Source organism: Petromyzon marinus, chromosome 30, assembly GCF_048934315.1.
Source record: "Petromyzon marinus isolate PM22_M1 ecotype Great Lakes invasive population chromosome 30, UKy_Petmar_22M1.pri1.0, whole genome shotgun sequence".
Lineage (NCBI taxonomy): Eukaryota > Metazoa > Chordata > Hyperoartia > Petromyzontiformes > Petromyzontidae > Petromyzon > Petromyzon marinus.
In genome coordinates, this window is record NC_133696.1 from 7869427 (window position 1) to 7893598 (window position 24172).

At 52.7% G+C, this 24172-nt stretch overlaps 1 protein-coding gene across 11 annotated transcripts in view; it reads left to right on the forward strand.

Annotated features, from left to right (window-relative positions):
• Nucleotides 1-24172, forward strand: part of LOC116947535 (neuronal cell adhesion molecule-like) — a 214446-nt gene that overhangs the window by 153723 nt on the left and 36551 nt on the right. For 10 of the 11 annotated variants that reach the window (XM_032963394.2, XM_076070665.1, XM_076070666.1 and 7 more), the window contains 9 exons: nt 4749-4871; nt 7336-7506; nt 9287-9325; nt 18034-18142; nt 20566-20750; nt 21503-21637; nt 22097-22240; nt 23565-23676; nt 23989-24155. In XM_032963394.2, coding sequence (XP_032819285.2) covers nt 4749-4871; nt 7336-7506; nt 9287-9325; nt 18034-18142; nt 20566-20750; nt 21503-21637; nt 22097-22240; nt 23565-23676; nt 23989-24155 — 1185 coding nt within the window. The remainder of the gene's footprint in view (nt 1-4748; nt 4872-7335; nt 7507-9286; nt 9326-18033; nt 18143-20565; nt 20751-21502; nt 21638-22096; nt 22241-23564; nt 23677-23988; nt 24156-24172) is intronic. The other variant, XM_032963399.2, reaches the window with a different exon arrangement.

The following is a 24172-nucleotide window of genomic DNA, read 5'->3' on the forward strand; positions in this document are numbered from 1 at the left end:
ACAGAGGCGGCAGGCCACCCACCCCTTTGTGTGCCGTGCCGGCCGAACAGCACTTGCTCCAAAAATATAAGGCCATGGAGAGCAATGATCTCGTGGTTAGCACACTGCACTACGAACCTGACGACCTGAGTTCTAACCCTGCACTTGTCTGACGTCGGTGATATCTGAATATCCAGTTAATCTTGGTCAGTTCAGCTTGAAAGGAGCACCTGGTGCGGTGTGTGAAACGTCAGCACCGGGGAGACAAAGACGACTGGGCGTGGTGCTGGCCACCCCACCACCACCTTCCTCCTGTGCTGCTCCAGCTTTCATCAGTGCTGGGCTAACAACAACAGTTAGCCCAGCAGCCTACTCAAGGCTGTGCAGGGGGGGGATCTTTGTGCAGCGAATAGTTAGGTTGTATGGAGATGGGCGAGGTCTACATGGGAGTGCGTTAGGTTGCATTAGATAATTGACAATTGGCGGTTGTTTCTCCATACAGAAACAACCACTTGATACTCCGGTCAAAACCATCGCACTACCATATATAGCAGGCGTTACTAAAAAGATCTCCACTCCAAAATTCTAAACAAACACAAGATCCTGGTCCGGTTCAATGCAGTGCACAAAATCCGTGACCTGATCACATCCGTGAAGGATGTCGTACCTGACTTACAGTACCCCGGGGTTTACAAATTGAGCTGCACTTGTGGTGATTGCTATATCGGGGAGACGAAGCGACATGTCTCTGACCGAATTCGCGAGCACAAATCAGATTTGAAAGACGGCAGAACGAATTCTTCTGCCGTAGCTGACCAATGCTACAACGCTGTGGGTGATCACGATATAGTTTTCTCCGATACCAAGGTTCTCTGCAAACCCACGGGTTTTTATCAGAGATTTGTCCACGAGGCAATTCATATTTACAAACACAGACACAATTTCAACCGGGAGGATGGTTTCAAATCAAGCAAACATTGGAAAGATGTTCTAAATCAAACCAAACATTAAACTAATTTTCAATGGTACAGTATATGTTTTCAAGTAGTGGTATCCCAAACTTTCACAGCTGCTTATTTCTCTCCACACCAACATTATGTAAACTCCCCCCCCCCCCCCGCGCCTGGTCCATCATGGTCCATCATGCACCTCCTACGTACATCATGCTCATTTTTATGCTCATTCCTTTGTCAAAGCGTTTTGTTTCCTCCCACACAGCTTAAAGGACGCGACCTGGGCTTGGCTGTTTTCACTCCAATGCTGTCCTCATGACAGCACGGTCCCTTCACCTGATGAAGGCCACTTGTGTTGTGGCCGAAACGTCGTGATTTTTGTTGTTTTATTTTTTACCTATGTGACTTTACCGCATAGAACCAAAGAGTAATTGGCGGGGAGCGAGATTATGAACGCCGTGTTATTTTAGATCATTAGTGGCATGCGTTTGATGAAGCTAATGGCGCGTGCATGAGATATTAGTGCGTGTATGCCTTAATGCGGGCGCACATTTGGTAATTGGCGTGGGCGTACATACAACACAATAATTAGTTTGAGGTTTACACAAGATAACATTTGGAATGCCTTAATCAGGCTTCGTATTAGGACAATTAATAATTGTCTACAGGCATCAGAGCAGTAGCTTTGGACTTCCGAAGCGATATTAGCGCCCGGCAAACTCGACCAAGCGGTGATGTGTTGCGACGGGCGGGATCAATCACGGGCCGCCGTGTATCGCCGTCGAAGGGCAAGGTTTTAATCACGTCGCGTAACCAGCCCATTGGCTTTTATGTTTTCGAAATAAAATAACATTCATTTGCTTTTTATTTTCCCGCCTCTGAAAGGCTCGTTCTGCGAGCGTGTTTTATCGCTCGGCATTCCGACGCGCTGGGCTTTTTACTCCGACGCTCCGGTGGGAGCGATTTTTGTTTTGCGCCGTTCTCTCTTTGCGTGCTGCGCGTCGCCGGGTTTTAAGTTATCACGCCGCGTGGCTGCGGAGGCGAAGTGTCCGCTCGGAAGTAGGAGACACAGCTCACCTCAATTCTAATCGAGCTGCATTCGTGCGCGACGAGTAACTCGCCGTTTTTCTCCAAAACGGAATGGTTTGCCTCTAATAGCCGCCGCTGACGTGAACTCAGAGAAGAATAGAATGGCACACGTGTGCAATTGCAGTGAGAGGCACGGAGAGAGGAACACGTGGATCACAGCACAGTCTCAGGTTTAATGGCACCATCCAAACTGGTAAGGACACTCCGCTGCCAGAAGGGATGGTGGACAATGGACGAAGAATAATAACGGAGCGGCAGCCAAGGAACGGAAGGCATCCGAGAAGGCGTCCACCGTGGCGATGAGGCTATGAAATCGGTTTCATGTCCGTGCAATGCATGGATCGTTACATCGCAGGATCGTGAGAGATGGCAGCACATTGACGAGGCCTGCTTCCAGCAGTGGATCAATCCCGGCTGTCGACGTTGATTCGTTGCGTAACTTTGACCGTTTTCCACAACACAGTCGTTCCTCTGGGACGGCCGCGACTGGCGGCTCGTGCTGTGTAACTCGATTGGTTCTGTCACACGTAGCTTATTTCAACTTAAAACTTTTTCGCTCTGTCCGAAATGCATTTATTCAATCAAATATAAAGGGCATTTTCTTTTTAATATCCTGTCGGCGAGTAGGATGAGTCTTGGAGAAGAACATTTATTTTTTTGTTATCGATTTTTTTTTATTTACTATTTTTGGGACTTAAATGGCACTCACTCAAACGAAAACGGGAATTGAAAAATGCCCGGAGAGATAGACTCGCACGTTCGAAGCGTGCCAGAGCGGAGAGACAGTTGCGCTGCCAAGATTTACACCGCGTCTTGTGCCAACACCGAGGCCAGCTTTCTGTTATAGCGATTTGGAGGGACGTGAGTGGGGGAATATTAGCTTTCGAATTGCTGTCAGAGGCAATTCTCTCATGTTTGCGCCGCTGTATCATTTTTTCCCCCCCGCTCCTCTGTGAAATTATGAGACTGTAATGAGTTTTGTTGTGGCAAATAAAATAAATAGATAAATTCCGGAGAGACGGTGCTGGTAGAACGGACGGATCTTTGCCGTCGAGGCTAATGATTAATGTTTTTTTTTTGTTCAGTTCTAATCCGGCTGCAGCGATGAAATCAGCTCATGTGCAGCTCCAGAGTCGTGCACGTGACTTTGTGCCCATATGAGCTATGGGGCATTGGTGCTTGTGTACGCTTTACAGCCCTGTATCATCGGTGCTCATTCCACACTCCTACGGTGGCCGCGAGTTCTATCCACAGCACATCATTCCCCACTCTAATAATTGTATCGACCCCAAAGGGATGATGGGCTCACTCATCCCCCAATCAGGATTTGAATTCGCGACCTACCACTCAGCCACCCGGCGGGTGTGTGTGTGTGTGTGTGCACGTGGTGCATTATGGGTGTATTATTTACAGCGCATATTCTCACGCCGATAATCATACAATGCAGTACAATGAACATAATGCACCACATTAAAACAGAACAGGACAATGCAATGAAGTAAAGCTCGATACAGCACAATTCAACGGGTTGACACGGAACACACACACACACGGGCCAGTTACCAAATTTCCGTCTCACCTTAATAGGTGCTCGCTAACAAAAGAGTGAACGCAGACGAACGCGCCTCTGGGCCGCCGTAGCAGTCGCGCGGACGGTGTGCCGGACGTGACTTTGGCGGTCAGGCGTAGGGGGTCATTATTTCCACGGCCGTGCGCTGATTAGGACGGGATGGGAACGGTAATGATTTGTTGTTTCGAACGAAACAAAGCATAAAAAAATGGTAATAATATTTAAAAAAAAACAAGCCAGCCAAACACGAAATGAAGCGACGAGCCAGCCAAACACGGGCCTCTCCGTGTCACCGTTGACAGCCGACATGCAGGCATCACGGAGCGTGAGCAGTTCCTCTGTGACACGGCGCAGGTGACACACACGCTCGCAAGTCTCATCACTTTGCTTGGTGAACGGAGTCATGCCGAGCCTTGCTCATCCCCCGTGACATTTCTCACAGCCGGTTCGTTTCTCAATAATTTCAGAGGAGAATATACAAACAAAAACAATAATATCAACCAGCACATTTATTTATTTTTAAGAGCCGTAAACTTTACCGGTTGTGTTTTTTTGTGTGTGGAGGCTCTTGGGGGCCAGGCGGGGGGGGGGGGTGTGCGGGTGCGGGTGTCGTGATTGGTTGTCGTGGTGCGGAAGGTCAGCGGATGTGACCTTGTAAGAGCAGACAAAATGACAGCAACTTTAATAACATTCACCTTTTTTGAGGCTCAGGGAAATCTTCCTGTAGAGTTCTATGCGTTCCAGCCATAAGGGCGATGGACTAAAACTTATTTTATTTTGTATGTGGAAACACAACAATAGTCTGCTCATATTAAAGGATAAAAGTTTATGTTTGTGTGTGTTTGTGCATGTGTGCGTGTGTGTATGGGGAGCCGTAGTGTCGCATTCAGTACGCTGCTCTACGAACCCGGCGGCCAGAGTTCCCGTTCACGACGAATATCTGAACAGGTCCTGGACCTCCCCTAGGTCTAATCAGTCTCAAATGAGTACCTGGTGCGGCACGTAAACATCGACACTGGGGAGGCAAACGCGGCCGGGCGTGGTGGTGGCCACCCCCCCCCCCCCGCTCGTGCGCCGTGCCACCCTTCACAGCACTTGCCTCAAAAAGTCTGTTCGGGCTATACGGTGCATCTTTATCTTTTGTCTGTGTCCTCCAGGTGCCCCCCTGTGGCCCCGTGAGAACCTGGAGCCTGTCGTGGCGATGGAGGGCTCCTCCGCCGTACTGCCCTGCAACCCGCCCGACGGGCTGCCCCCTCCCATCATCTTCTGGATGGACGGCTGTGAGTACCGACGCGAACGTCTGTGGCCTTTACAAACGCGAGATGCTGTGTGGTGTCGGAGCCGGGCCGGAGTTGTGCTCGCGTTGAATCAGTGCTGCTCAAGTTACGCGCTCCCAGAATGCCGGTTTGATTTTATTTATTTTTGATGGGGAGAGACGAATTATATGTGGAGGCATTATCCGCTTATACATTTGTTATTTATATTCTCCACAGCGACGCTGCTTATTATTTTGCGTTATAGCCTTCATAGATTGTTGGAAAAAAGTGCTGTTATATTGGCCTTAATAGGTACTTGCTATGAGTACAAAGACAAATATCCCCCATAAAGCCTTCATAGACAATGGGGGCAAGTGCTGTTGTTTTTGCCTTAATGTGTGCTCGCAAACAATACTTGCTCTGCGTATAAAGACACACGTCTCCCCGTATAGCCTTCAAAAGATTGTTTGAGCACATGCTGTTAGCGAGCACCTATGAAGGCCGGCACGGCACACGAGAGCGTGAGTAGTCAACGCCACACCCAGCCACCTTTGTTTCCCAAGTGCCGGTGTTTACACGCCACGCCATGGAGCTCACCACAAGGCTGAGTCGACCTAGGGGAGGGACGCCCAGGACCGGCTCAAAATATTCGCTGGCATTATTGGTCGTGAGCGGGAATTGAACTCGGTTCCCCGGGTTCGTAGTGCGGCGCCGCTACCTGCTACGCTGCCCGCACGCGCATCAGCATCGCGACGAGCACCTGTCACTTCACCCGTTCATGCAGCCCCAGATTTTCACCGATTGCAGCGCACCCATCGGTCGAGTTTTTACGTGGGATCGGGGTGCACGTTTTTCTGGCTTCACCGACTCATTTGTCCGAGTGAGTGAGCGGACCCCTGCCCAAATGAGCGTTGAGGCGGTGTTCATTGAGGCCTTGCTAGCCAGCGGAGGAAATTCCCAATTCCTAGGTCGGAAGCTGCGGCAATCCGAAGGATAACCGCTGTTGATTTTCGGCACAATGAGGTTGCTCATTTTTTCGACCCGTCGGAGGGATGATATGGGCAGAGACAACCCCTAACCAGAAGTCGAACTCGTAACCTTCCTCCTGTGAGGCGGCAGCGAACACACCACGATGCGCCCGCAGCCAAGCGTGCGCTTCTGCGCGCACGAGAGACAGAGACAGAGAGAGAGGCGGGGGGAGATAGCGAGAGGGCGTTTGCATGCCTGACCACAAAAAAAAAACAATTACGAGACTCTTTACAAACGAGATGACCGTTAAATTGCCGCATGTCGCCGCGCGATCCGTGAATTTAAGAAGGGCAACCCTTCTTCCGATTCATCGAGTTCCGAGTCCGTGTTCCGTCGCCCGGCCGTTGACGGGAAACCGCGGGCTCGCTGTGCCTGCCGCCTTCACGGCGGCTAATTTGTCAGGAGATTCATTGCGCCGTGCCCCTTAAGTGCTCATGAAAATGTATACGGCCGTTCGTTATGGGGGAGGGGTACATTCTGTTTTCGTTGCTGTTTGCTCATTGTGTGTTGGTGTTTACAGGAGTTCCTGTCATCGTCGGGGGAGGCAATGTTTGAGTTTTATTGTGATTATTTGTTAATAGGGTGTTGTACACGTGTTGCTCCTTGGTTGTGTAAGGGTCTGGCTTCCGCTCTCTCCCTCTTCGTTCTGTCTCCGTCTCACTGTGAGTCCACTTCTGTGCGTGCACGATTGAGTGCACGTATTTAAGTGCTTACTGTGGCTGTGTGGTTTTGCATGCACGCCTCAATGTGCACCTAGCCTGGCACAACCCTGTGGTGACGCCACCGCCACTTTGTGTCGAATGACGACTCTTCATGTCGTCATTGCGTGTGCACACGCGCGTGTGTGTGTGCACGTGGTCGAGCGGTGGTGTGGCGGTTGGCACACTACGCTACGAACCCGGCTGCTGCTCACGACCAATAACAGTGACAAATATCTGAACCGGTTCTGAGCCTCCCCTAGCCTGACTCAGCATTAAATGAATACCTGGTGTAGTGCGCAACCATCAGCTTTGGGGAGACAAAGGCGGCCGGGCGTGGTCCTGGCCACCCTCCCCCTCGTGTGCCGTGTGGTCCTTCATAGGTGCTCGCCGACAGCTCTTCCCCCAAAACTCGTTTGGAGGCTTTAGGGGCAATCTTTGTCTTTGCCTTTCTGCAATAAACGTGTGTGCATGCATAAACTTGAGTTTGAATCCCAGCCATGGCAAACAACAGTGGTGAGTAATTTGTGAAGGGGATCTGCGGCTACCCTCACTTTAGCTCAACTTTACACACAAGTACCTGGTGCAGTGTGTAAACATCGGCATTGGGGAGGCGTCCGTCTCCTTCCACAATTATCCCACCCCATCCCAAATCACTTCCACCATCCCCCTTCGTTGACACCGGTCTCTCCTCCACCTCCTCCTCCTGACCCCCGTGATCCCCTTATTATCCCCTTACCCCGACGACGGCGGCGGCACAGCCATGGAGAGGGTCCCGCAGGACTCGCGCGTGTCGCAGGGCCTCAACGGCAACCTGTACTTCGCCAACGTGCTCCCGACGGACGGCAAGGACGACTACGTGTGCTACGCGCGCTTCACGCACACGCAGACCATCCAGCAGAAGCAGCCGCTCAAGCTGATCGTCAGGCCGAGTGAGTGGCGGGGCGCCCGCGCGTCGCCCTTCATCGCTTCGTCGTCGTCGCCACCGCCATTTTACACCACGTGCCAAATGTCCGACACCATCCGTGCTCGAGCACGTGCGTGTGTAAGACCCGCGTAGATCGTGCCGCGCTGCGGGTACGTGCGTGCTTCCAGCTTCCCGGTCCTAAGAAGTGGTTTCCGTCGTTGTTTTTGTTCGTCACTTCCGTCAGTTTTGTACGGCACTCTACTGCTTTAGGTTTTCTGGCCGTTCTGAAATCGCACATCCTGGTGGATTTTTTTTCGTCTTGTTAGGCTCGTGTTGCAAGCGGAGGGTTGCCACCCTTCCTGGTTTTCCCAATGTGGTCCTCTCTTTGAGGAAACTGCCCTTGAAAAATCCGCGAGTCTTCCCCGACGAATATTGAGAGTCACGTTTTTGGTCAATTGCTTCATAGTTCTCCCCTCTTCCCATAATATGTCCCGGGTTTATGAACCTTTTGAGTTGGCTAACCCGACGTGCACGAATGGCTTAGTAATCCCGCAGTGACCTGTGGGCCCTGTATCCTAAGGCTGTTGGCACAGTGCACAGTTGGTGTTGGAATCCAGCATTGCCTCGCGAGCCTCATGGTACTTTGTCGTGCGGTGTAAATTCTACGCTCGTTCACAGAATTCTGTTTTTGAATCCCCCCCTCCTCCCCGCTCCCCCCCCACCTCCGCGCCTCCTCCCTTACCCCCTTGGCGGGCGTTATGCATCAACTCTGACACGGAGGCAGAGATTGCGGGGCCCTGGGACCAGTGCGAATTCAGGAGCGCTAACTCCACTCGGGGGCAATTTCACAAATGGAAAAATTTCAACTTTGCCCGGCGACTGCCGCTGAGACCAGCCCACAGCGTCAGGAAGCATCAATTTATTTTTTCTTCTTTTAGCTTTCACCGTGCTGCTCCCAACTCTTGTCCACGTTTTCATTCGCGAATTAATTCGGGTTGATTTATGTTTTCTAAGCGTTCTGCTCTCGTGTTGTTGGCGATCGTTGGACCACCACCCCCCCCCTCCCCCCCACCGGTCACTCTCTCTCGTTTCCGTGGCAATCCACGTTCGCTATTTGAGTTTTCCGCACAGATTATTTTAAAGGAAGACCCAACCCAATGATCAGATTTGTGTGCTTTCATTCACTGCCAAAGCAGCATTGGTCCTTAACGACGCGGCAGTACGAATTTACACCTAGAAGTGGAAAGATTTGATAATTCACTCCGCACAAGTTGAGTGCACCATTTAGGTTTCTTTGTATGTTAGAATTTTCTCTCCATTGCTGGATGAATTCCTCCCCGCGCCGTCGATCGACATCCCTCACGAGGCAGTAGCGCTCGCAATCGATCTCACGCCTACGCAAGAGCTCACCTCGGCGCTGCGTCCCATGCAGCGGTCATCCTTTTGGACGCGGTCCCTCCTTTGACTGCGATTCCATCGCCAGTCTCACCCACCATGCGGTCCTGCCCGATACCACTCATTCCTCTTAATGGTTACAAAGATCAACAATGTAATGACTTCAAACGCATGATGGGAAGCATTGCGGAAATCTGTGCAATATGCATGATTCTTCTTCCTTGTTTTAATTGGGATACCTTGCATGAAGAGCGCTATATAAAAGCTATTAGTATTGCATTGTTATTCTTTTTTGGGATTGTGTCTTCCTTTAATTTTAAAACGGAGGTTTAGAATCCCCCCCGCACCCACCTGCCCCATGCCCCCCTCCCCCTTACCCTCTCCTGCTGTGCTTTGGTCTTTACTTCCAGTGGATGCTGACAATGACACTGCGTCCCAGCCAGGGCACGGTGAGTGAATTGGTGGTGTGGCCGGTTTCCCTTTTGCCGGCCAACCAACCTCGTTCCGTCAGCCACCACGACCACCACCATCGTCATCACAATCATCACAATCGTCATCGTCTCCTCCTCGTTCTGAGCGGGAGCGATGAGCAGTGCCATCTGTGCCGGATAAATATCAAAAGCATTTCATTTCCTCGTGTGATACACGTGGCATTCCACCTAATGAAATGTGCACGGGTGTCTGGCTGACTGCGTCCGAGTGCGATTAGGAACTCGTGGCTTGTTCAGAGGACGAGAGAGCCGCGTGCGCTTCCGCGATTGAGGGCAGCGAGCGGCGGTTATAATGGGCGTGCGGTTGGTTTGAAATTTTAATTGGTAAATCTTTCAATGTTTCCATTCAAAGCACATGGAGCCAAATTCTACCATCGACATCGAACATCAGCCACGAGCCATCCACTGCTAGAGGAAGGCCTCCTCAAGCTGTCGCCGTTTGTCACCACAAAAGGATAAGTTGTGGCAATGATGGAACACTGGGCCTTGACAATATATATCTTCTTTGAAAGTCATCATCATCATCATCATCGTCAGTCGTGATCACTCCATTGCTGAATGGCGGCCTCTAAAGGCCATCCCCATCTTTCCTTGTCACGCGATGCAACGATCCTGGCCAGCAGTGGCACACGAGTTGATCTCGTCGCTCCATCTCCGTGGGTGGTCTACCCTCGGACGTGCTCCGTGCTTTGGATGCCAGCCGATCGTTATCCTCGGCCACCGGCCATCATCCCTGCGAGCAACTGTCCGGGACCACTTTCCTTTCTTGACGCCTCGTCACCCGTGTACAGAATTAGGTTGGAGAGTTAAGAGATTAAAAAAAAAGAATCTGACGGCAGGGAATGGCTCTGGTGTGGACGCGGCAGCAGTTCCAGCGACAGGGCACCGGAGGGGCCGAAATTTTTTTCACTCTTGTGCAGCGTTCGGCAGCCTCAGACACGCGCGCACATTTCCCGCAAATGCTTTTGATATGAAACTCCGGTGAGTGCGTGTTCGTGACGTGCGTGCGCGCGCGCGTGCTCGCATTTGCGCACGAACATGAAACGTGCGGTGCAGCCGACCCTCGTGCGGCTCGGTCATTACTCACTTCCCTCTGCGTTAAGTGCGACCGCACCGCGCCAGGCTGGAAACGACGCGACAACGCAACCCCTCCGTCGGAGGGAAATACATCATCTCTGGAAACCCGTGGGCAGTCGGCGCCAACGCCTCGGCCGGGATTAATGGTCGTGTTTAACGGCGTCGCTAAATGCAGCCAGTGGCTGTAACGCGGCAAAAAAAATATTTTAATAACGCACGTCGGCGTTTACACTTTTTTTTTATTAAATCACTTATTGCCTTAATAAATTACAGCAAAGACAAATTGACAATTCGTGTTCTAAGTAATGGCGTCAACAGCTCAATTAACGACAGTGGAAGTTTAATGCTCCTTAAGCAGACACTTCACATTGCCCCATCAGCCACGCTCAGCGGTCGAAATTGCTCAAATGATATTTACACCATGAAGTATCATTTTTTTCCACGTCTGCAGAACGTATTCGTTTATTTATGACAACATTTAAAACCCAGTCACATCGCCAGTACATCCACATGGAAGCCAAGCAGGTTTCAGCCTGGCTTATTACGTGGCATGACGAACTGCCAGGGATTTCCTGGTGTCGTAAGCATGAGGCTTGCGAGGTATCCAAGCGATGGCAGTACAGCAATGGCTTCTCGAATTCATCTGTGTGGAGTTTTGAGTGTCACCCCCCACGAGTATGCATGGCGGATTTATCAGCTCAAGTCATCGATGGCATTGGCCAAATATCCCAGTGTAGGATCCTCATTAAAGGGAGTCTTGAGACTTTCCTGTGTAAATACTTTTTTAAATCTTAACAAGGGTGTTTGCGGAATAAAATGCGCCGGGCGTTTGCGGCACGCTGGAGCGCGTGGGGTACAGCCACGGCAACGCGCAGCTTGTTTAATATTCTGCCTCATAGTCAAAGTCACCGCGAGGACGGTGGGGCCGGCCCATAATCACATCTTGCAGAAAAATTCAGCGTTTTTTTTTTCGGTTTCCCAGAAAAAAAACTGCCCGGGCAAATAAGGACTCGTAATTCCTGAGCCGCGAGACAGAAATCAGCCTCCTTCACACCTCCTCCGAGGCCTCGCAATGCGACACCGCGAAGCCTCCGGCGGCGCCTTTGTTGACGCCGTTAATTTGATTACAGCGGAGGGCCCGTTAAAGGCACGAGAGCGGCACCAACGTACGATTTGCATAATTGCTGCGGCCACAACACAATGGAGGCCTGATACGCGCAGTGAGCGGCTGCCTGCTCTCTCTCACACACACACACACGTCCCGTGGCATTGATATTTCCGTAATTCAAATATTGATTGAAACCCGCCCCTCTACAAAAAAAAATCTCATTTTCACCCTAACCCAAACTTAATTGTTTAACATTCCGCGTCCTAAGGTCCGTTAATTAGATTCGTTGACATCATCGGGGCCATCGTTCATTCAATTAATTCCAAATAAACGTTAATTTTACTCGCCCAGATAAGTCCGCGGCTGCGTCGACACCATCGCCAACATCTTGAGGGCCGAAGAGCGCCGGTGGGGCGGGGCGTTGAGGCACGACCAGGCAAAGTCGTCGCACGCGGTGGCAGGCGGCGCGTCTTGCCGCCCTCGTGCCATCGCTCGCGTTCCTGCAGCAGCCTCTTCTCCAGCTCTCCGACGTGTTGCGTTGTTTGGCACGGTGTGCGACTTTATCGCTCCACGTGTCCCGGAAGCCTCTTCAGTAATTCGGTCACTGAAAAGGCTCCCGGCGCTGAAATCGGTTCCTGAAGAAGCTGAAGTAGCACTTGGAGGAAAAGCGTCAGACATTCAGCCGAACGATATGTAAACACGCGCCTGAGTGAAATGCGGCACAACCGCGGCGCTTGTAGCCTCCTCCGTTGAGCGTCCCCATCCTCTCGGCGGCGATGAGGCCCTTGTCTCGATCGTCCTGTCGGTCGGCGCACGCGACTCGCGCTCTCGTGGCTGTACAGGACGCCCGTCCGCCCTTTCCCAAGCGTGCGAAGCGACGGCCCTAGCTCTGTAATTTCGCGAAGCGCACAGAAATTATTATCGGCGGGGGGAGGCGGCAAGAGCGTGGCCGTCACGGGCGTTGCTGACAACCGGGCCGGCCTCCTATTCCTTGGACGATTGCCTGTCGTGCATCCCCCATCCACCCTTCTGCCGCTCGTCCGTGAACTTGATCAGGCGGAACACTAGTTGACCTCCGGGGGTGCTGCTGGCTCCTCACTTTGTTATTTCCTTCCGCGTGTGACCGGTGCGGTGCGTGGTATGGCACTCATCTCGACTAAGCGCGCACACCGCCACCTTCCCGCTCACCACTGTCTTGCCTGAACCACAACCGACACTGCATTGTCTTTAATGAGCCAGTGAATTTAATTTCAATCCGTAACGGGGACCGAGCGTAAAGCCGTCTCGCACTCGCGGGCTTTCTCCGGGTACCCTGGCTTACTACCACATGTACAAACGCTCATTAATGGAGTTGGCCAATCATCCCAATAGAGGACCAGAGAGTTTGGGAAATTGACGGTATCGGTTCTTGGTTTGCTCTCCCCCCTTGTCCGTGGTTTCCGTTCGAGGACAAAAAAAACCTCACGATTCCACAGCGTTGGCGATTCCACACAATTTTGAGATGCCGTTCACACGACGCTCTGCTGAAAATTCGTGTTTGAGCGAATTCACATTGACGGCCGCCAATATTTTAATCCGGAAGAGGCTAATAAAGCGCCGTGCCGTGCGTTCGTAATCCTGCCGCCGCCGCTGCCTAGCGCGCACGAGGACCAGCGGCTCATCCGTCTGTGTGACGGTGGGACCGCATGCAGCGCGGGTACAGGTACAGCGGTGCGACTCGTCACAGCAACACGGAGACGACCCCGTGCGGGGATGTTCTTGGCGGTGTTTTTTTGACGATGATTCGATCCCGCTGACCGATGTCGATCTGCGCGCTCGCGAAGCAGGCGTCGAATCACGCGCCTAAGAATCTCGAAATAGTCGTTCAAGTTTTTGACAATTTTAACCGGGTGACCACTGAAGAGAGCGGAATGAGTCCCGTTTTGTCAGAGTTACCCGGGGATCATCAAAGTGACAAGGGCAACAAGAAATGAGATAAAGTACAGGCATGAAGAGAATATAAATCAGAGCATAAATTACTGCACCGTCATATGAGGAATTTGACATTTTTCACAAACATAAATTGGTGTTAAATTATCAATTCCCTGTAGCCCAAGTCAGCTCTGGCAAATTATTTTTAGACTAATCATAGCACAATTGCAAAAATGAAGTTCTAGAAACATCGTAATTAATTCACGTGGCCCCCTGCAGCCACTACAGGTGCTAAAATCTTCCACAATATAATGAAAAAAATATTTAATGGAATATTTTGAAGGGATTGCTAGCAGTAGCCCTGTGATATCCGCTTCAGTGGACCGTTGTCCAACACGAAGGATTACCCCGCTCTGCGGGAGTTCCGTATGGTATCTTCGTCGCAAGAAACGAAGACCGACAGCACAAGCGGGATCACAAAGGGGAGAAATTGACAGAGAGACTAACGATAAAACACTGACTGTTGAATCGGACCGCGACTCTTGAATTTGACAAATCATCGAATCGCCGAGCGGAAACGAATCACGCCGCCACTAACATCTCCCCATGCCGCGCCGCACTTACGTATGACGGCACGTTGCATCGCACATCACACGCACACGCACGCGCACACGCACACGCATTTTTCTATACGGCGTGTCCGTGTATACGTACGCACAGGGCTGTCTGCCCGTAGAGTTCTCCCGGGACGCCGATGCGAACACTCCGCGGAGTGGCTCGCGATCGCGCGGCCGCCGCTCGAGCGCCGCTCCCGCCCTGTGCGCACGTCGGTAGCCGTCGTGCGACGTCGTCGTCGTCGTCGTCGTCGTCGTAGGAGCGTGCGGCAGCTCTGCTGCTGTCTTTTTGTCGTTGTCGTCGGGCGTGCTTTTGTTGATGCGCGAAAAAGTATATTTTTTTCAAGTAGTGGTATCCCAAACTTTCGCAGCTGCTTAAATTCCCTTTTCACACCATCAATATGTGAACTCCCCCCTCCCCCCCCTCGCCAACCTGCACATGTTCACCTCCTCTACACCGTTCATCATGCTAAGTCCGCCAATTAAATGCTAATTTTTATGCTAATTTCTTTGTCAAGGCGCTCTGTTTCCTCTCACACAGCTTCAAGGTCGCGGTCTGAGCTTGGCTGTGTTCACTCCAGCGCTGTCCTCTAGACAGTCTGGTCCCTTCACCTGATGAGGGCCACTTGTGTTGTGGCCGAAACGTCGTGATTTTTGTTGTTTTATTTTTTACCTACGTGACTTTACCGAATAGAACCAAAGAGTATGGATCCTTGCAGTCAGGAAAGCTTTAAATCTAGAATTGTCCCGAAAATGTGTCACTCGCTAACGATCCTCTGCAGCTCTGCTTTTGGAGCCGTGTGTGCTGTACGTGAGTGTGAGTGTGCGTGCAGGAACCAGTGGCGCAGTGTTCTGCGCACTGCACTACGATCTCAGCATCCTTGTGTTCGATTCATGACTATAGATAACATCAATGGCAAACGGTATCTGAACCTACCCTGAGCCATCTCCCCCCCCCACTCCTCCCCTTCCCCCCAAGTCAAATCAGCCTTACACAAGTACGGGGTGAGGTGTGTCAAACGCACTGCGGAGACAAAGGTGGCTAGGCATGGATTTTGCCACGCCAGCTCCGCACGTGTCATACTAGCTACAATAGGTGGTTGTAACTTGCACTTTCCCTCTTGGCTGTAAGTCTCAAGAGAGGATCTAGTGCAGTGGCTAGCATGCTGCACTACGAACCCGGCAACCCAAGTTCGATTCCCACTCACAGCCAACATCTAAACCAGTTCTGGGCCTCCTCTAGGTCGGCTCAGCCTTAAATGAGTACCTGGTGCGGTGTGTAAACATCGCCACTAGAGAGACAAAGGCGGCCGGGAGAGGTGCTGGCCTCCCACCTCCTCGTGAGCCATGCCAGCCTTCGTAGCTGCTCGCGAACAGCACTTGCCCCAACGGTATGCTGAGGCTATATTGGGGATCTTTGCCTACATATGAGTGTTCAAGTATTTTTCACGGCAGGAATGTTTCATTTCAACGGACTCTCGCTTGGTGGCACAGAGAAAATGCTGTCCACGGGCTGGAATGTTAGTCTCAGAGAATGTTAGTCTCAGAGAATGTTAGTCTCAGAGAATGTGAGTCTCAGAGAATGTTAGTCTCAGAGAATGTTAGTCTCAGAGAATGTTAGTCTCAGAGAATTTCCAGGGGGTCTTCCAAGTCACCTGCAAACGACAGGAGTGGGGACAGCCTCTGTCAGCGTGCCGGACTGGACGCGCGCGCGGATCGACGGGCAGAGACTCAACACAGACACGGCGACGCCCCGCCGCGTCTTGTTCCGCCGAGAAATATCACAGTGGCATTTTTTTTCTTTTTTTAAATGGCTTGCTCATGGAGTGGCAGCGTGCAGGTTGACGTGCTATCTTTGCGGGAACACCATTAACATTCCGGGGCACAATCAACCCGTTGGCTCGCCTTCATCTCGGCAAAATGTCACGTGCGAGCGTAATAAAGCGACGCGGGCCCGCCGCCGATATTTCAGCGATTCCCAGATGCGGCTGGATTTACGGTCACGAGCTGTCACTGTCGTAGCGCGCGTGCACTCGGGGGAGAGCTGTAAACCCTCGGCAAATGGCGCGCGCTTGCTCGGCTCTCTCTCTCCCTCGCCCGCCCGCCCGCCCGGCCGCGCGTTCGCTCGCTCGCTCGCGGAGAGGCGCGGAGGGCTCCGAGGCACGCCGCGCGATTATCCTGAAGCTTTCGCACCGTCTCGTATTTGTCGCGCACGTTACGCGCGCACACGCGAGCGGATTTTAATTAAACGGAGAATGGGGAAAAAAAAAATATCCGCTCGCTGGTCGGCGTAACGTGGTGGCGCGTTCCATTTGGACGGAGTCTCATTGCGAAGGCGCACAGATGCACTTAAGGACAACGAATGAAAATGTAAATTGTAAGAGGCCTAATTAATGCGCGACGGCTGCTGCTTGAATGGCAACGTTGCGGCGCGAGGGTTGTTTGCCGTCGCGGCAGGCTGACGCGCAGATTGATATTTTGGAAATGTTAACTTTGTACCCTCGTTCTATACCAGTTGTGCTAACCGGTGACATTTCGCGACACTGGCAACTTTTGCGTTCAGATTCCAGCAGTGAGCATTGCACCACCCTGTGTCAAAACAAACAAACAAACAAAAAACGCCTGGGAAGATGACACCTCCGAACTGCTTCTGAAATCACTCTCGTGTGGGCCCCTCCATCCACGCTCGGCACACACCGTTTATGCTCCTGGAAAAGACCTTTCATCACACGTCCATCACAGCACGAATAGTTAATTCCCTGAACCGAAATTTAGCCGGTATAAGTAACTTTCCTAGATTTGAAGCTTTCGTGACTGCAAGGATCCATACTCTTTGGTTCTATTCGGTAAAGTCACGTAGATAAAAAAATAAATCAACAAAAAACAACGTCGTGATTTTGTTGTTTTATTTTTTTACCAACGTGGGTATAAGTAACGACCACATTTAATACTGTTGTTGCACTTGACAAACCCAGGTTTAATCGCGGACACCTCGAGATCCTGGAGTCACACCCAGTTATCTCAGTGGTGCTCACTCAGCATCTTTGACACCGAACCACACAGCGACCTCCACGTGTTACATTTTTTTGTTTGATTTAAATTGAAGTACTCGTTTCGTACCTGGTGTGCATATCCATTCGTTCTCGCGTCGCTCTGCTGAACACAATTAATCGTTGACAAATTTGCTCAATGCTCCTCTGTGCTCACAGATTCATTCCAGTCACATCTGCAGTCATTCCTTTTATTAACATCATTGTGCTCGTTTGCCCAGCTGAGCCTCACTCAGTCTCTCCAGACTGTTTTGCAGGAGGGCCCTGCTAAGCTTTCACAGTAGAGGCGCGATGTTGCTATGTGTGTAATCCAAATTGAGTCATTTGCAGGCAGTTTTCACCATTCTGATGTTTGCCCAACGTCAGTTACATTGTACGGTGGGTTTCTTTTTTGCCATGGGAGGAAATCCGTGCAAAACAGAACGACACCCGAGTTGGGAATCGAACCCGAGTCCTTCTTGCTGTGAGGCGCGAGTGCCACCCTGCTGCCCATTGTTCCCGTGCACTTCACGCCTTGACACCCCTCCCTCCCCCACCATCCACGTCAATCGCTCATTCTCTAGCACTCTCACCAACTTCTCGTCAACCCCCACAATGCAGGACTCGGCGCTTCCATTCCTGCGTTTCTCCTCGCGCTGCTGGACTTTGTAGCTCTCTCCCAACGGGGCCTCGTCCCAAGCCCTCGAGTAACCTTGCTCACTGCGAGAACGGTGTCAGCTCCTATCCGAGCAGCTTTCCTCAGGACGAGCGCTTGCCTGTGGCGTCATTTGCATTGCTAGCTACTAACTGCTTCGCTCTGTTCATGGACCGTGAGCAAACTAATCGTGTTCGTGTTTTGTACCACCCACCCACGTTATCGCACGCGCGCACACACACACACACGCACGTGTATGGGCACGCGCACAGAGCGTCCGTCGAGGAGCCGCCCGGCGTTCCTGGAGCCTGCGGGCACGACGAGCAGCAAGCTGGTGCTCCGCGGGGACACGCTGCTGCTGGAGTGCATCGCACAGGGGCTGTACGTACGCATCACGCGCGCGACCGCGCGCACGGGAGGAGCGGTGGGCGACGCGCGCGATCATCATGGGGGGGGGGGGGTCCACACGCGAGCGATCAGTTGCGCGACCGAAATCGCTCAGCTCCGTCGTCGCGTAATCCCGCCCTTATGATTACTGCACAAGCGCCAATAACAAAGACTCATCATGGGACCTCCATTGCCGGTATCAAAATACAAGAATAGGTTTTCCCCTTTCTGGCAATAAAACAGTTGCGTTAGGATGTGAAAACACCAAACTGAAACCTTTTGCAAAGAATCGTGTCTGCATTAACCACACGTACTTGTGGTGAACATGCAAATGAAAAAACATGCTCTGGTAGTATATGATGATGCATTGTCTTTGAAACCGATTGGTCCACACCAGAGACAGCTTTCTTTTGGGCCTCGTCTCAAACGGTGTTAGAGCAGAGGACGCCAAAAGGCGAAAAGCACAAAGGCAATGCCACTGTCAGGGCGTTGAGAGCTCGGGGTCGGGGTGAGCAGCTACAAGACTCTACACATGTTTGTCAATAACGTAGTAGCCCTTGAATGACAGATTTGTTCATATCGCTGAAAGTACAGGAGTTTCTGTACAGAGAAAAAATGGGCGACGTTTCGAGCAACATATATGTTGAACTTCTTTCGCACCGTACATAGTCAACCGTGCTAATCGGAGCATAAGGGATTGCCTGACACATCACTTGTGTTGAGTTGGATACGACTCTTGTCAGGCTGACTGTTTCATCTCCTCCAAAGTGTGTTCAACCACTACACCACAGGACACAACAACACTCTCACCCACTCAACACACCACAGGACACAACAACACTGACCCACTCAACACACCACAGGACACAACAACACTCTCACCCACTCAACACACCACAGGACACAACAACACTGACCCACTCAACACACCACAGGACACAACAACACTCTCACCCACTCAAAACACCACAGGACACAACAACACTGACCCACTCAACACACCACAGGACACAACAACACTGACCCACTCAACACACTACAGGACACAACAACACTGACCCACTCAACACACTACAGGACACAACAACACTGCTCCACTCAACACACTACAGGACACAACAACACTCTCATCCACTCACCACGCCGCAGGACACAACAACAGTCTCACCCACTCACCCCACCGCAGGTTACGACACTTCCCACACTGCTGCTTCCCTCACACTGCTCCACTTTGGGATTCCCTCCCGCCCTCTCTTATCCCCAGCTCTCTTCAATAACCAATGCGTACGCAAGCGTGTCCACACTGAAGAAGTCAGCAGCTCGTAGAAACCAAAACCTCGAGTCCGTCCTTGATCGTCCTCCCCACGTCTACAGTCCTTTGGCAGTATTACAGAACGCTCCGGTAGGGCCCAGCGTGCCTGCCGCAGGGGCAATGAAACGGAATTTGGTTTCCCGTCAGGCGAATAGATGAGAACACAAAGTCGACTTTTATATTTAATGTTGGTTTTCTTCTTGTGCCCCACGACCACCCATGCAGCCTTTAAGGCTGACAATAACCCCCCCCCCCCACCCGCCACTACTCCCACTGAATCTCAATGACAAATTTCCAACGCGATCGGACGCGGTCGCCCCGTGCGCGCCCTGCACGGTAAAGTGCGCAGGGAGTATAATCAAAGACGAAGAACCCCGTATAGGCGTCACGGACTGTTGGGGCAAGTGCGGTTAGCGAGTAGCACCTTTCAATACGTTGCTCGTTGATTCCTCCGCTGCACTGTTCAGCCACCACCGCACTGCAGGTGGCAGCACGTCTTCTCTTCCTGCTTCGTCCCTCGCACTGCTCCGCATTGGAATTCCCTCCCACTCTCCCTTTTCACCCGAGTTCTTCCAAATCACCTCGTTGAAATCCAGAAACGTATTAATTCCAAACTTGTTCTCTCGCATCCCTGCGTGTGTCCCTCAGTGCATCCCTCTGTGTCCCCACATTTCTGCACGTCTTCCTGTGTCGTCGTTCCCCACGCCCCGTGTCTCCGCTTGTTCTCTCCACATGTCCCCATGTTGTGTGCTCGAGTGTGCCCACGTGCGTCCGCGTACGCGATCGCTGGTCCCCGAATCTCCCCACGTGTCTCCACGCAGCCGATTTTTGGCTGCCCTTCGAAGAGAAGACGGTCACAGCATCGTGCACTTCCATATGCGCTTCTGTGGCCGTCTGGAATGCTCTTCCTCCCAATATTAGGAAGCCGGTGGAGCTGTGCACTTTAAATCCAGATTGAAAACTAATTTCTTGAGAACTGATTTTTGTGTTTAGTCTGTTGTCCTTCCCCCGCACCTCTGATTGGCACAGTTGGCTGCGTATGGTGTGAAAGGAGTTGAACATACGTACGTGTGTGTGTGTATGTGTGCGTTCCCTGTGTGTGCAGCCCCACGCCGGAGCTCCAGTGGAGCAAGCTGGGCGGGGAGATAACGCGGGACCGCGTCACCTTCGACAACTTCAACAAGACGCTGTCGATCCGCGACGCGTCGGAGGCCGACAGCGGCAGCTACCAGTGCCGCGCCACGAACAGCGAGGGCAAAGCGCTGCACACCGTCACGGTCACCGTGGAAGGTGTGTGCCGGCTAGCCGCCTGCCTGCGAGCGCGGTGTGTGCCCGTGTGCCTCTGTTGGTGTATGCGGGCAGCGGTAGTGTGGCGGTTAGCGCGCTGCGCTATGAACCCGGCAACCCGGGTTCGATTCCCGCTCACGGCCAACACCCAGTGACGATAATCTGAACCGGTCCTGGGCCTCCCCTAGGTCGAATCAGCCTCAAATGAGTACCTGGTGCGATGTGTAAACATCGCCACTGGGGAGACACAGGTGGTCGGGCGTGGTGCTGGCCACCCACCCCCTCGTGTGCCATTCTGGCCTTTATAGGTGCTCGCTAACAGCACTTGCCACAACAGTCTGTTAAGGCTATATGGGGGATCTTTTTGTATGGACTTACGGAGAGCGGTGGTGCAGCGGTTTGTGCAGTGCGCTACGATCCCGGCGACCCGATTTGAATTCCCTTTCACCGCCAACATCGGTGATGACTATTTGAACCGGTCTTGGGCCTCCCCCTAGGCTTACTCAGCCCTAAATGAATACTGGTGTGGTGTGTGAACACCGCCACTCGGGAGACAAACGCGACTGGGTGTGGTCCTGGCCACCCAGCCCCACGTGTGCCACACCAGCCTACGTAGCTGCTAGGCAAACAGCACTCGCCCCAACAGTCCGTTGAAGGCCACACGAGGGAGCCGTCGCCTTTTGTCTTGCTTGTTTCCACGCGTGAGGGAAATTTCTCCCGTCTGATCCTCTCCGTGTCTTCCCCGGCCGCTGCAGCAAAGCCGTACTGGATCCCTCCGGTCCCGGAGAGCCGCGTCTACTCCCCGCGGGACAACGCACAGCTCGTGTGCCGCGCGCACGGAACCCCGAAACCGCGAATCCGCTGGCTCATCAACGGCGCTCCCATCGACGGTTAGACGAGGGCACACAAATAGGGGGAGAGCCTGCCTCGCTCGTTCGGACACTCGCCCAACTATACGCTTACGCACCAGCTGACTTGCTCACACAAACCGCACGCTCGTCCGCTCACATGCACACTCGCGCAGCCAATCGCGCACTCAGTCAACCAACCGCACGCTTACTCACCCAATCGCTCATCCAATCATGCACACGCTCACCCAGCTATTGGCAAGCTTACTCACACAGCCAAATCACTGAGCAATGCACCAAATTAAGCCCAACTGTGCTAAATTAATCGTACCAAATAATGCCAAATTATACCAAATGGTGCCAAATTATACCAAATCGTGTCCACTCGTTCTGAATCATGCCAAGCCATACCGGACTGTGCCACGTCGCACCAAATCAGGACAATTCACGGAAAGTCACTGTCCCGAATCGTGCCGCATCGTGCCGCGTGTGGTGGAGCAGAGTCCCCCGCGGACCCGGGGCGCCGCGTGGACGGCGACACGGTGATGCTGAACGACCTGGACGTGGGCGGCAGCGCCGTCTACCAGTGCGAGGCCTCCAACCGGCATGGCACCATCCTCGCCAATGCCTACGTCAGCGTGCTGGGTGAGCGCCGCGCCGTGGGTGGGGGGGTGGCAGCACCCAGGGGCGCCACGGTGGCTAGGAGATGTTAACTGCCCCGCCTGGTATACAGGAGGTCGTGGATTCGATCCCGACCCTGACGCCTGCTGCTGTATATTTGGAGTCTGCGTGTCTCGCTCCCCGTTGGTTGCGCGGAATTTTTCTCCCCGTCCTGTTTTTGCCTCTACATTTAGAATGGCCACACGTTCAGAGTATTTTTGGCTGCGATAAATTTCCACGTGATAAGCCACTTCGTTGAGCGATCATTTGTGGCCAGATTGCTTCTGGAAAAGATCTACGTAGCTCAGAGGGCCTTACCTGGTAATATAATAAACGTTTATAGACTGGGACGGGTGGGGCAGCTCCTCCCACAATCCTCGCTCCTCACCAGCTTTGTCTTTACCCTTATCATCATCATTTTCTCTCTCGCTAAACTCATAATTGTCCTCCTCATCTTCTTTATTCTCCTTCTCTGCTGCCTCCTCTGTCATCTTGCTTCTCCACTTCACTTGCCCTCTTCCTCACTGTTCCCTCATCCTCTCCTTCAACTCCCTCTTCTCGTGCCCATCTTTCTTGCTCTTCCCTTTCCTCGTATTTTGTTTCCGCCTTCAAACTCTGCACTTCCTCCACCTCCTCATTCTGCTTCCTCTCTTCTGGCTTCTCTTCATCCATCCTTCCTCCTGCTCCTCCTCAGTGTTTCCTCCTAGAAATCGTCTGCTCTTCCTCCACTCCTTCCATTGAAATTCGCTCCCCTCATTCCCCAATCTCTCTCTCACTTCTCCTGAAGTGTCTCTCTCTCTTCCTGAATCTTTTTTTTTATCAACTCCTGCCCTATCTCCGCCTTTCTCTCCCTCCTCCCTCACTTGTCTCTCTCTCTCTATCTACTCCTCTTCAATCACCTGGCTCCTCCCTCTCCCTCCATCCCGCCACCCACCCCACCCCACGTGACCCCGACGTTGACCCCACGGCCGGGGCGACACTGCCTAATTAACCACGACAAGTGCCAGGGCTGCGCCCGTCCCCGTGATGACGACGCGCCACCAAGCCGTCATCTCCTCGTTCGGGAAACTTATCTCGATGGATTCGGCAGACCGAAGCAGGCGGATCTGAAGTTGACATTTTTTTTCTAAACCCCTTCCTGCTAATCGTGGTCACAACCCCTGACCTTTACGGGGGCACGACTTGACGGTTTCCCTCCCATCGCTAATTAAGTTGATAACTGGAAAGACCGCACCTGGAACCGCACCCTCGTTCGCATCTCTGCGGTTCAATGAACTCCTAACGAACGACCCCTTCCCCCCTCCCACAGCCGTGCCCCCACGGATGCTGACGGAGCCGGACAGGCTGTACATGACGAGAGAAAAGCAGGTCGTGTACATCGAGTGCAAGGTGTTTGCGTCGCCACGCCCCAACATCCTGTGGTGAGACAAGCGCCCTGGCTCCCTCTCTCCCTCCCCCTCTCTCTCAATTAAGCATCGGTTAGCAATGCAGCAGCCGAGCGGGCCCAGCGCACGCCATTTCTCCCGCTCACTCGCCGTGACCCTTGTCGCATCGCTTCGACTTCACGATCTCCCGCCTCCCCCCACCCCCACGCCGGAGGCGTGAGCCGCCGTGAATGCTCGTGGCCTGCTGGTTAACGCGAACCGACAACGCCGGCGATTGACTCGGCGTTGTCGGTAGTCACGGCTCTCTGTCACCTCTCCCGTTCCCCTGCTTGCACCGCTTGCCACCAGGTTTAAGGGCGTGGAGGGTAGCCAGCTGCAGGGCACACGCTACCGGACCTTCGAGAACGGCACGCTGCGCATCACGGACGTGCGGCGCACGGACGCCGGCACCTACACGTGTGTCGCGAGCAACGACCTGCGCTCCAACCAGGTCCAGGCGCGCCTCTCCGTCAAAGGTAGCCGCGTCGCCGCC